This window comes from Lepidochelys kempii, chromosome 7, assembly GCF_965140265.1.
Source record: "Lepidochelys kempii isolate rLepKem1 chromosome 7, rLepKem1.hap2, whole genome shotgun sequence".
In the NCBI taxonomy this organism is placed as follows: domain Eukaryota; kingdom Metazoa; phylum Chordata; order Testudines; family Cheloniidae; genus Lepidochelys; species Lepidochelys kempii.
The window spans coordinates 84942572-84956344 of record NC_133262.1 but is presented as its reverse complement, the minus strand read 5'-3'; the positions used below and the strand labels follow the sequence as shown (position 1 = coordinate 84956344).

The window sequence follows — 13773 nt, the reverse complement described above, 5'->3', positions numbered from 1 at the left end:
TGTCTACTGCCTTCGCCTAGCCCAGTAACCCGGTCATGGGCTGGAGATGCCTGTAGCTGCATAATAATGGTTGGCTAGCGGGATCTGAACGTCCCTGCCTGTATGTCCGGTGCTTATAACGGGCCCCAAGAATTACTGGGTTGTTTGTGCCGGTATCATGGACTTTCCTTAGACTGTAACAAAGCTGTGGGACTAACACCGCATTTACAGGTACACTGAGAAAGCCAGGGACCAGCCTCCCGGCCGCTGGTGTTCGCTGAAGACCTTGCACCTTTGGCTGCCCCGGTAACAGGGCCCCACTAACCAGGCCGCTGGGTTTCAGGGCTGCAAAATGCGGTCCCGATCCATGCCGTGGAGCAGAGGGGCAGGTCTTGGCTCGCAAGAGAAGGAGAGCAGCCGCCTGCTAGCAGCCCTAACGTGGGGCTCCCCAGGGTCTGCATCTGCACTCCGCTTGCTAATGGCAGCTGTAGCAATGCTGAAAGCGCCACGTGCAAGGGACCTCCCCTCCGCGCCTGTCTGGGCCTCCCCCAGGAGAGGCCCTCGCTGCCCCCCACCTCCCCAGGACTCTGCAGCCGGCCTGACACTCACACGCCGGCGTCACTGCGCGGACCCCCCAGCTGGCACCAGCCTTGCATCGAGCGGCGGCAGCGGCAGGAGCCTCCCGGGCTCCCTCCCAGCCAGCGCCTCCTCCCTCCTCCCCACTTTGCATTGCCAGCTGCATGGGGGCTTGTCCAACTTGTGCACCGTGCGGCGGGGACCAGCAGCACCGGCTCCTGCTCTGCGTGCGCCTCTGCCTCTGCCAGTCTGCAGCGCTCCAAGAGGAGGGCGCCTTGCTGAGCTCACCAGAGCCCGTTTCGCCGCCCGGCTTCCCGGAGGAGCAGCAGGAAGCCGAGGGGAAGAAACTCCACTCCATCTGCCTCTGGAGAGCTGCTCCCTGGAGCCGCCAGAAAACGCTTCGCCAGCGCCAAATGGATTATCTCTGTGTGATGCTGTCTTGCTTGTTTCCTCTCAGCTACTGGTTTGCTACAGCGAAGGCAGCAAAACCCGAAGGTAGGAGAGTTCCCTTCGCTCACGGATGGAGCTGGTTTTTCTTTTTAACCTAAAGCAGCCAGACATCACTTAAATCCGTGAGATCAGAACGAGAAAGGGAGATTCACGGGAGCAATGCCAACAGGGCTGCAGTGGGCGCTCACAGAAGGGAGTTGGACAGAGGGGAAAACGAGTGTAATGTTAAGAGTTTAATTTCCTTTCCTTTTCTCCTGGCTCCAGTGTGAATCTCTCTATCTGTGTGTTCATCCGTCCATCCATCCATCTTCCCTTCCTTTGAACTGTTTTTAGGCTTTCAGTTATTTAAACTGGTGGGAATTTAGCATTTTTCCATATTGCCAGTAAGTGCAGAAAAATACTTTCTTTGCATAACCCCCACTCCTTACCTAAGTCTTATTTACACTCTCAAGATGGGATGGGGGCAGGGAGTGGCAATCAAAAGCTCAAACTGAAATCATCACGCTTGCTATTACAAGTGCCAGGCCTTCTGTCAGATTTGCAAAGCAATTTTAGTTGGCATTTAAGTGTGCATGGGAAAATACAATTGCCTAAAAAGTTAGAATGCAGGATTGGAATTCAGTCATCAGTCTCATTGAAAACACAGGTTACCTTTCTGTGTCCCATGTTATTTTTGTCATACACCACACACCCACACTAAGTAAATTTAGTATCAAATCTGTGCAATAACATGCCAATTAAAAAGATACATTTCTATATTTGACTTGAAAATGTTAGACTCCTATGCTTGTAATTTCTATTTGTCTGCATGTCCCACTGGTTATTTTTTGCCTTCTCTGATTTAGGCGATAGGGGTGTTTTAGGCTGTTTTGACAGGTGTATTTTTATGTAACTGGCTGGAACTGTGCTATGCTGATTGTGATAGGAAATTGCAATAAGGAGGTATGTATCCTACTGGGGGTCCATAGCAAACACTTCTAAATTGATGCTGATATAGTTTTATTTTAATGGGAGTCCTTGTTTTTGAGAAGTAATGTTAGATGGAAGCTGAACAATAAATAGTTTGGATGCTTGGTGTTAGTTAGGTATGCAAGAGGCATAAGTGTATGTCAGGATGACTTTATTCTGCTACATTTGATATGCCTGCTAATTTAAAAATACAAAGTAGACACAGAATAAACTGGAGTTTATAGGAGTGGGAGAAAGTTTATTGGCTTAAACATGTTTATCTAATTTAACAAGAAAATCCAGTGTTGAAATGGCTATGAAATTCCTGATGCATATGGAAATTAACATATAGTACCATGGAGGAAACAGTTTTCATAACACATTTACAAAGGATTGCTCTTTGCTTTGAATGTATTGAAGTCTTTCTATCTGTATTTATTTCCACTAGAGCACCTCCTGTCTGGAAAGCTAAGTGAGTATGGTGTGATTGTGCCCTTCAGTACAGATTGCCAGGGACGATTCCTCTCGCACATGGTATCTGGCTTAGTGGCAGCAGGCAGTCCTGAAGCCAGCCATCCTTCCACCCCACCCTCTGCTCGGCACAGGGTGGCCCGCAGCACCCTGGATGAGCCACTGCACCAAGGCAGAGCTGAAAATCGCTTGTTATACTTCAATGTCACGGTCTTTGGGAAAGAACTGCATCTCCGCCTGAAGCCCAACCGTCGACTTGTGCCACCTGGAGCCTCTGCTGAATGGCAGGAAGATTTTCAAGTGCTATTCCGAGAGCCCCTCCAGCAGGAGTGTCTCTTCACTGGGGACGTCTCAGGCATGCCGGGTGCCACTGTCGTTATCAGCAACTGTGATGGACTGGTAAGCAGAAGGCAGATCACCCTTTTTCAGGACAAATGTTCCCCCTTTCTCTTCTGCCTCATTATTTAACTTTTGCTGTCTTTCTATGATTGGTTATTTAATTTTGGCTTTGTATCGAAGCAACTAGCATCAGAGCTTCTAGTACCTCTTTGCTGGCGATCCAAGGAATGAGCAAAGAGGCCTATGACAAGTTTGACGATATTGGTTTGTTGCTAAAATTAAACTTTCCATCTAAAAGTATAACAGGAAGATGCTGGTTGCTTATTTGCAATGCCCTTCTCCTGCCCTGGAGATTCTGTCTGCTCTCAACGTGCCCTCAGTGCTCCTCCTGCTGCCAAAAATACATGACCAGCTCTATAATGTGAGGTTATTTCTAGTACAGAAGGAAACGTACAAGCCAAGAAGACATTTTTCCATGTATGTTAACCCCGCTGGTTCTTCTCTTCCAGCACACAGCAGTGCCAGGCTTTCCTAGAAACTTGCTCTCCACTTGAAAATATTGAGGGCAGGAACCTTCTGGCCAACTCTGTGTGTCTCATTAGATTTTGAATTGTAGTGCCCTGTGTGTGGTACTCTTGAGAGATGAACTACAGATCCAATTAACTATGTTATCTGGTAGTAGGCTGACCACGGCATCATGCAGCAGGTTGTCATTCATTGGCTCATTGCCATGGATTAGCTTTCCCTTAGTTGGCCTACAGTATATTGTCTATTAGTTCCCTCAAAAGGGTTCTGCCCTGAAGATATCTGTTTCCTCTGCCTTTCATGTCCATCTCTCACTGCCTATAGGTCCTCTTATTTTTGCTTTCCTGCATCAATCTTCTGGGTAAGGAGCATAGGATTGGAGCCTCTTTAGAAACAATCAGCTTTGTTTAATTGACTGAGAGGTCAATGGTGGTGGTGCAACATGTCTCTTCTCCTATATTATGCCCTGAAGCATGAGGTTTGTCAGACAGCCTTTGTCATTGTTGTCCTAGTCAGTGTAACTGCAGGCACCATTTTTGTTCATATAACTTTAGACCCTTACAAAGTTAATGTAATAATTATGTCTTACATTGAGATAATGTAAGTGTAAGCCCCCACAGTGGTTTACAAAATATATATGTATATCTGTGTATTTAAACAATGTAAAATCATCTCACCTACTACTAGTTTACAACTAAGTCAGGAATGGAGGAGTTTTGCTGTCTCGTATCAGGGAGTTTCACAGCTTGATGGTAAATTGCATATTAAACATGTTCTTTGCGTTTTGTTTTCTTCTGTTAACTTTTAATTTTATTGACTGACCCCTTTCCTTTAATAATAGGAATTGGGCAAAAAACACCACTTACAAAACATTCTCCACTACCTGTTATTTTCTGTATCTCTATGATATTTCCTCATACTATTCTTTTCCCAAATGAAGTACTGCTAAATGTTTAGATAATTTCTTACTCTGAATCATCCATATGTCTTTAATAGTTTTAGTTGCTCTTCTCTTTGGATGAGCATTCGCTTTGTCTAGGAAATCCACTCCAAATCCAGTGGATGTCCCAGGGGTGTTTGCCTTGTCGGATTGCTGCTCCCCAGCTCTGCTGCAGTTCTGGTTGACAGCATTCCTGGATTAGTATAAGGAGATGTCTTCTGCACGTTGTTAGTAAGAAGAGACTTCTGTGAGCTTGGGGGCAGGAGAGCATGTTGTGTTGCCCCAGTCTGCTTCCAGGCCCAAGCTGTGGTCCCTTCTCATTATGATGTGCAGTGGAGGGGGAGCAATCTTCTCTCAAAATGGTCTCTAATCTTGAGTAACCTTAATTGTGTTCATTCTGTTCATAGCAAACTCTGCCACCTGAACAATCACCCCCTTTTCCAGATTTCTAATAAATGGTGTATATCGAACCATGCCAGTCTTGATTCTTATCCCGAGGGCAGCCTAGGAGTAATCACTTTCCACATTCAGAACAGGCCATTAATTTTACTCTAGTTTTTAATCCATAAGAGGACTTTTCACTTTCTTCCTGTGGTGATGGTGATGATCACCACAAATGCTTTTTGTATTGCACCAACAGTATATGTTAGGCACTTTAGAGACAGGTATAAAGACAAAGTCCCTGAGCTTTTAATAAGTAAAAGTAATACAGTAATAAGGCCTCAGGTCTGTAGTGAGCTCTGTGCAGGCTCATGAGACCACCCACATGGAGCCCATTGTGGGATCAAGGCTTAGGTGGAGACTTCCCAGTCGAAGGGCTGAGCACATGCTGGAGCATTTGTAATTCCCACTGAGCCCTAAATGGCTACCAAGTTGCCTCAATAAGCTTTTGTGAGGAGCTTCATTTACAAAAATGTGAAAGTGTAAATGCTTTGTATTAACTGATTCCATTTTAGACACTATTTTGTTAACTCCTTTGAAAAGGTCTAATGGGTTATAGCGGTGTGACTTGTTCTTTCAAGAGCTGTGCTGGTTCATATCAAATTATACTCATTTGGCTTTATGATTTTATTTCCAAGGAATTTCTCTGCTATGTTTCCTGATACTGAAGTAAGGTTCAGTGATCTACAGAATTCCTGAGATCACACTAAGCACCTTTTGAAATATAGGTATTCTATTGCTGCCCTCCTTTTCTCTAGCAAACTATAGTAACTTTTTTCACTGATAACTTACATGTTTTTGTTAATAGCTCAGTCTTAATATTTCAAGACTTTAATTTCTTTAGAACTGATGGGTGAACTACATCTAGTATTGCTAATTTATTGCTACAGTATTTAAGTTTTTGAGTTATTGCATCACTTCTTTGTACAACTGATATTCCCACAGGCTTCTTTTGATACACTTGGGAAATTCCTTATTATTTATTACATCTTTGGATATTTGCCCTTCATATTGTGTCTGACTCCATTTATTCCTTATTCCACATGCCAATATTTGTTATTTTGTCACAGTATCACTTGAGCTATATTCAGGAACATCCCTTCTGAGCAAATGGATTTTAATTTTTTAACCTGACATCAAGTGCAATGATCCGATCAGATCCCATGACGATGTCAAACAGTTATGTTATGGGTTACTGCTTTTGGTGGCTCAGCCACACTCACTGCCACTCCTTAATCAACTCTTGTGTTTTACTCAGGCCCAAATCAAGAGTAACATCTGCTCCAAATGAGCTGCTCCAAGAAACAGTTGTTTATGGCACTAGGTCTTGATGGGATGTTCAGTCAGTTTCTCTTTGGGTACCTGAAGGCACTATTTATAGTTATTCTAGTGATGCTATCACACTGCTTCCTTGAGCTGCCTGATTTCACCATCACTGTGCTATCCCTTAGACTAGCTGAGCTCTGCCTGGGTCACAAGAATGCAAGTCGAAGATTCTCCAATTTTCTGCAAGATTTCCTGTGTGCAGAATGATGGATTCCACTAGAAATGGTAGACACTTTCAAAACACTCACACATTTTTCTTCAGAAGTGCACATTTTTAAGGTTGCCCTTTGTGCTGTTTGATATCTGTATTCTCTTAGCCTGGGATTTGTATCCACCTGCAATCTGGGATGCAGATCCTCTTTTCTTTACATTTTAATGAATCTAGTTCTTAAGGATGCCCGGCTGACAGCTCTGGAGACTGAAATCCTCTGCTCCAAAGAAAGGAAAAGCCTGGGTAGGTGGAGTTGAAACCAATATACCTCACCTCTGACCTGGAGAGTTCACCGCAGGAGGTCAGAGGTGTTCCTTCCCTCTCTCGCCCCATTCAGTCCTCAGGCTCCCTGCTCAGTCTAATGACAATAGCCCCAATTGTGGAGGTAGCATGTGATGTGGATGCTCCTATACTTCGGGCTTGTCTACCCACAAAAATTGTACTGTTTGAACTACACTGGTATAGTTAAAGTAGTACAATCCCCCCTTGTCTGGATGTAGTTATACTGATATAAAGATGCTTTATACTGGGATAACTGTTCCTGTACGGGAAAGGTAATAAGTTAAACTAGTATAAGTTACCTGTATCATTCTGTATCTGCATCCAAACTAGGGCTTCTACTGGTATAACTATATTGGTAAAAAAAAAAACCACACCCGAACCAAATTAGTTAAATCAGTACAAAATCTGTGTATAGGCCAAGCATAAGAAATGGACGAAAATGACCTATTCATTTCACATTGGCAGGGGTTTGTGTATTGTGCTGGAATTTGCAACAAATTCAAAATTTCGGAGCAGCATGGAGAAATCATTTTTGAACGGAAGTCTTTGTATTGAATTATATATTAAAATAAATTTCAGAAAAGGTCTTTGCTGCATTGAATTCAATAACAAATTGTTTGCGGATGTTTCCCTTGCATTACAGTTTGCTGCAGAATGCAGTGTGCTGTAGAAGTTGGAGAGGTTTGACATAACGTTTAGGAAGCAGTGGTTGGTGTAGTGATCAAAGCTCTGGTTCACCTGGAGGAAAGGAATGGTGGCTGGTAGGGTAGAATTAAGATTTTAAGAGGAGGACAGCTCTGCTTTGTTAATGGGTAGGTATGCAGAGACTCCCCCGTTCCTGGCTCCTGAGAGTGGAGATCAGTGTCTCTTTCCTGTTTGACTTTCAGGAGTTTTTCTTCTGCCTCTTGTCATGGTCCACTGATAGTTATGCTCCTTCTTTTCCCCTTTACCCCTGTAACAGCTTATTCTCTCATTCTTCACATAGTCAATGACCCAGTGAGTAAAACAATTCTCAGCCTTGTCAGAGGTCTATGAATGCCTCTTTCCATTGGCTAATTTACCACATACCACTAATTGGACCCCATGCTTTTGGTAGCCCAAAGACATACTAAACTGTCCAGAAATTTTCTTGTAGTAGATGGATAAAGGGTTTTGTATCTTCAACCATACATTCAAAAATGGTCAGTAAACAGTATTTCTGTAGGACCTGCTGATTTGCAGAGCAGGATTCATTGGATTTTGCTGATTTGCAGAGCGAGATTAGTAGAATTGCAGTATGCTGCTTTTCAGAGCTTCAGTAACCATATACTCCAATGGCTGCAACTCACTTTTCGATGTCTCCCGTCATCCAAGCTAAATCAATACAAAATGTTAAATCTTTTAAAAAATAAATATGTTGCCTTTCGGTATTTTCTTTCTTTCTTTATAGCTCAAGTAGAATCATGGGGAAGAAAAGGGCTGCTAATTTTCCCTACATTGCATTTCTTGTTCCTTGCCCCAAGCAGCAAGTTCCTTCCCATCATTAGTCCAAGTACCTGGAATGGGAGTGGCATCTCCAAGTGGGAGAGGAGGGGTCAGAAGGACAGGACCTAAGTGCAGACTGTGATTTCAGGGTGTCAAATGACATTTTTGTCCAAAGTACTATCTAGTTTTGCTCTTCTGCATGCAGGGACAAATCCTCAGCGGGTGTAAATTGTCCTAGCTCCATTCCCTTCACTGGAGCTATGACAATTTACACTAGGTGAGGATCTGGCCCCCATAGTGGACCTATAAGTGAATGGAATAAAAGCTTGGTTTTACTAAATAAAACTCAGAAATTCAGCAGACACTCAGGGAACAGATATGGGCAGAATTTTCAAGGTAATATTTATAGTTGCTTTTCTGATCATAACCACACTGTATTTGCAGATGTGATTAAGCCTAGAAAAGGTGGGTGTGTTGATTTACAAGGTAGGCAGTACGATAATTGGGAAATATAGAAGAATATGTACATAATCACATAGTGGAGCTGTACAAACCTGCCCCTTTAATAGGGGAGAATCTGGCCAAAGAGTTGTTGCATTTCCCTTTGTTATGCACATGTCCTGTAATTGTTAACTTTACTAGCAGTTATCCATGAACTTCAAAAAGAGAGTATAGCTCCTATATTCCAGTATAGCTTGTGTGGGCCACTAAGGGTACATTTACACTGCTATAAAAAACCTGTGGCCCAGAGATTCCGAGCCCAGATCAATTGTCTCTGGATCACGGGGCTCAGTCCATAGGACTGAAAATAGCAATGTAGATGTTGGGCTGGAGCCTGGGCTCTGAGATCCATCATCCTCGCGGGATTTCAGAGCCGGGGCTCCAGCCTGAGCCAGCACGTCTACACTGCAATTGTTAGCCCCACAGCCCAAGCCCCACAAACCCGAGTCAGCTGACCCAGGCCAGCCGTAGCCATGTTGTGTGCCTTTTATTGCAGTGTAGATGTACCACACAGTGTTGATAAAGTCAAATGAAGAACATGTACAGATAAATTATGTTGTGTCAAAACTGGGAACTGGGACCATGATTATTTAGAAAGTGCTTAAAATTATTGTCCGAAATCCATATTTACACATGTAAATAGGTAGCCTGATTTGATTTCAAAGGTGTTGAGCCCACAGCATCTCCCATTTTTATGCCTAGCTATAGGCACCTGTGTTGGAAAATTTTGTCATGGGTAGCTCCGGTACTTTTGTAATAGGCTGTTGAGTCCTTGTCTTCCATATTCGTTTCAAAGGCGGCCCTGAGTTCAGAAACAGTGAGAGTGGAATAGCTATAATCTTTTGACTTGCCATCACACATTCCCCTCCAGACACAGTCCTCTGCAGGCTCCTTAGTTTTCTTGGAAGTTAAGGAATCTCATTTTTTTGCAGTGTTTTACTATATATATATATATATATATATATATACACACACACATGAAAGTGAGCTAAGATTCCAAGTATTTTTATGGGAACAGTAATTAGAGCAACTGAGTATTGCACAGACCCAGATCAGCAGCAGAGCCCTTGTCGGTTTTTCTGCGTGTCTTTGCGTATCTTGCTGTCACGGTGTTTTGTTAATTGCAGAGGTCCTTTGCTGGTGAGGAGAGAGCATATCCTGCTGTTATATGAGACACTGGATTCAGGTGTGAAGATGGACTCCCATTTTGGGGAGAAATGCTAAAATAGTATACTTGACCACTAGTTAGTGTGATCAGTGCCTGCGTCTTTCATAATTTTCTTTGCTAATAATCAAGGATATTTTTTTAGAAGCAAAGGTTTATTCTCCTTTAAATCACTTCTCTTTCTCCTTTTTGGTGCTGCAGTAACAAGATAATGCTGAATTTGTGACATCACAATCAATTCCAGGGAAACAGACTTGGGGTGAAATCCAGGCCCCATTAAAGGCAATGGGAGTTTTGCCATTTTTTGATGTTTGCCAGTTTTGACGCTTTGAACACAAGATTGTGTCTTCACAGCAGGGACCATTAGAAGAAGAATTTAGGTTGTTGTGGAAATGTATTCATTTATACATCAGTGAGTCTTATTCTCTGTTATCCTGCAATTAGTCATTTACTCTCGGGCAAAGTAAGAGTAAAATGCTACCACATCAGACTGCTAGCATTTTAACAACAGAAAATCAGGTCCCATTGTCTTTAAGAAGCAGCAATAAAAGAAAGTGAAGGGATAAATAAATTGCTTTTTGAATCTTTTTTCCCAAGGGTTGTGCACTATGTAAGTTCCTCCACAAGGGGTACTCCTGCTTTCATTGAATATAAAGATTGTTTTGCCGTGGATCTCAATAGGAGAAGGGTTGAACCCCAAAATGTAGATGTTGGTCTTTTAGGACTATGCTTGTAATTTCTGGAACATGGGCTTAGTGTTAGGAGGGAGACAGATCTCTTATTTAAAGGTTCATAAGAGGTGTATCTAATTGCTTACTATAGGCCTTATACCAATCTCATTGAGACTGATTTTACCGGGGTGTAACGCTATCACTTGAATGGAGTTACTCCTAATTTGCAGTGGTGTAAGTGAGATCAAAATGAGGCCCTATTTTGGTTGAAGAGCTAATTAGTGGTGTGATTCTCTCCCCTTGACTTTGACCTCTGCAAGACCTAGATTAAAATTCCAATTTAGGGCACAAGTAACAGTTCAGAATAGTCCCTGTTCGTAGACATCACAAAACCATGGCTCATTTTGGCACACTTTTGCACTGTTGGCAATCTCTGGTAAGGAGAGGTCCATAACTAGAACAGGAAGGTTATTGCAGGTCAGGATTGATGTGCATAGACAGGGTTGCGTGGAAGCCCAGAACTAAAGCAGTAGGAGATGCTGAAGATCAAGACTGAGGTGTGCTGTCTAAGATTTGCAGGAAAAACTTGCACAGTTCTTGCCTTTACTGTGCCAGGCTCAACCCAGTTCTGTTTTCTAATTTTTCCTGAGCATTAAATCTGCTAAAAAAAAATAGCTACCTAGCTTTCATTTGATTGGTTGCAGGGTCATGGGTTCATTATATAGCCTGTTATTCTTTGTGGAAGATTGAGCAAGTCAAAGGAGGAAGCTGGGAAATTTAGTCTGCAGGGGAGTCACGTTTCTCAGACATAGCTGTGCACTAATTCTGTACATATGGGTCCCATTTCAATAATTCTCTTCACATTTGAAGCTAATCTTTTTGATTCCTGATCATTCAGCTTCAACCAAAGTGCTGTAGGACTAAATTTTACCCTCAGGATAAATGAGCGTCCCACTCACATTGACTTTAATGGAAACGAGGCAAACATATTTGAGGGGAGAATTTGGCTCCCACTTTAAAGTCTGAGGGAAGAACATTTAGACACATCCCACATCACCACTCAGCATGTTCCTGAGTTTGTGACGCAGGACCAACAGGGTAAATAGGGCAGATAGAGACCTCAATTCCCAGTAACTTCATCGAGCAGAACTGTGCTGGATCAAGCCATATTCATTTGCAAGTAATGTACTGGTCTAGAGTTATCCAAGTGGCTAAAAAGGCCTCTAATTTAGTTTCAGTATATTTGTTCCATACTTTGCTGTGTTTTATACAATTTATTCCACATGTAACAATGTATAAAATATACTGGAAGTGTGTTACACTGCTGCCCAGATTATGACATATGGGATCTGTTTAAGGTGCAGAGTACTATGCCATAACATATTCAAAAAGGCTATTAATTTTGTAATATTTTTAATACATTGTCCATTTGAAACATACCATCTGTGCAATAAATTTTATTATTGAACAGAATTTGGTTTTGAGTAGTGCCTTTCATATTTAGGGAATTGTACACTACTTTCCAATGTGATGGGTCATATATAGAGTTCTCCAGCTAAATGCCACAGCCATCATGCACTCATGACAACAATTGTCAAACATCAGAACCTGTTTATCAGAGGAGGGAATGTAGGTCAGGGCGACAGGTTTATCCTTTACCCTTTTTAGGGCCAGATTCTGTTGCCCCTTCTTTAATGGAATAGCACCATTGACTTCAGGCAGACTACTCCTGGAGTAAGCACCTACCCAGCATGAGTATAGATATCAGAATCTGGACCTTAGAAATATGTCAAGAGATCAGCTCCCCAGGACAGACAGCTTCTGTGCTTATATACCAGTAATGTGGGCCAACGCAGTTGCCAGCTTAACACAGTGCTGCCTTCTACTGGAACGGACCACAGAAGGGATGAATCCTAACTGATGGGTTTCCAGGTGAAAGAGAGCTCAGTTTAATGTCTAAGCTGAAGGAAGGCACCTCTGCTCAGGTATCACTTCTTCTCAGTACTGTTTATCCAGATGAAATGGTAATTTTATATTTTTGTGGGTGTTTGAGCCTCTTTTACCCACTGATTATAGAGGAAACACTAATGGGGGGAGAGATTTACCCTTGGCTCTGTGGGCCATCTCTGAGCCCAACTGTCTGGCTTCCGTTCGGAAGGCTGGCATCTCTCCAGCTCTGTGAATTCCGCTGTCCCTCAGTGTACATTGACAATCAGTGAAGAACTAACATTCCCCCTCCCAAACCCCGCTCATCCTCCAACCTTCTTCCCCAGTACTCTTTGTAAAGATTGAGCCTAGATAGAAATAAGTTTACTGTAATGTTTTAAATATATTTGCTAGTGTTTATGGTGGAATCCTGTCACAAAGACTGATTAGGGCAAGCCCTGCTTTGATAATTATCTTTGACTGAGAACTACAGCCAGCTCCATAAAACAGTGAGTTTCTTAAGTTAGCAACAATATTTCCATCTTGCCAAGACAGATTTAGTTCTAGTTAGTATTTAAAAAATGTACAAGTCAGGTCAATCAGGTTATAATTAGCTCTAATTTGCACCCCTGCAAGTTGTGCCATTTTTACAATGTGATTTGTTTTAACACACACTTGAGGATTGGGCCCTTTGTGATAAAAAGGTTTTCATGCATTTATCATGGAACTACCTCATGATGCCCTAACCATAGCGTTAGGGAGGAGGCTTGTGTGCAGAATGCCCATGTAATCTAAGAATATGAGGAGCAGAGAGAATAACAGACGATGACTGATGCTGACAGGCACCCTCACGCTGCATTTGCAGAGGGTGGGGGCAGAATGGAGCCCCTGTTTTCTGATGTCCACTAGGACTGGTGTGGTACTTAAAATGGTGTGTTACTATTGGATCTCCTGATGTAAGTGGATGGAGTCGAGATGTGGGGGCAAGACCAGAAGTGGTAAACTCATTGCATAACTGATGACCCAATAAACCTCTTGTAAAGATTCAGGCTAAGGATTTTGAACCAGGGTTGTTGCATCTGAGAGCTTTTTGCTGTGTCACTCTAATTCTTACACAGATGAAATATTTAAATAAAGCAATACTCGTTTTAGAATGCGGAAACTTGTACCAAGCGCCTTTCTTCTCTTTCAAGAACCCAAAAGGCCACTGTGATTTGTGCTTTTTATTTATTAGAATACTTTGATTATAGATTAAGTGTGCACATTAGTCATTAGTGTTTCACTTGCCTTGCAGTGGGAATTCTGCACGTTGATAAATGGATTGGAAGCTTACACTCAGCATCACTGTAGACTTTACAAATGACTCTGTGTCTCCTGCTGGTAAAAATGCTCCTTTGTAATTTCCTTAGGTAATACTCAATCTACTGCAATTTATATCCCCGTGCCTCCCACAACAGCAGGGGGGCTATTTATTGTTTTTTCCTCTTTTTTCCAGTGGTAGAAGAACACCAGTATTGCAAAAAGCCAGTGGAATTTTTGTGTACTGAAACTGTTAGTG

The 13773-nt window shown here is 42.5% G+C and overlaps 1 protein-coding gene across 1 annotated transcript in view; it reads left to right on the top strand.

Moving 5' to 3' along the window:
- The first annotated feature begins 719 nt into the window (after positions 1-719).
- Positions 720-13773, top strand: part of ADAMTS14 (ADAM metallopeptidase with thrombospondin type 1 motif 14) — a 98840-nt gene continuing 85786 nt past the window's right edge. Inside the window, exons 1-2 of the mRNA XM_073354774.1 lie at positions 720-1050; positions 2402-2823. Coding sequence (XP_073210875.1) covers positions 720-1050; positions 2402-2823 — 753 coding nt within the window. The remainder of the gene's footprint in view (positions 1051-2401; positions 2824-13773) is intronic.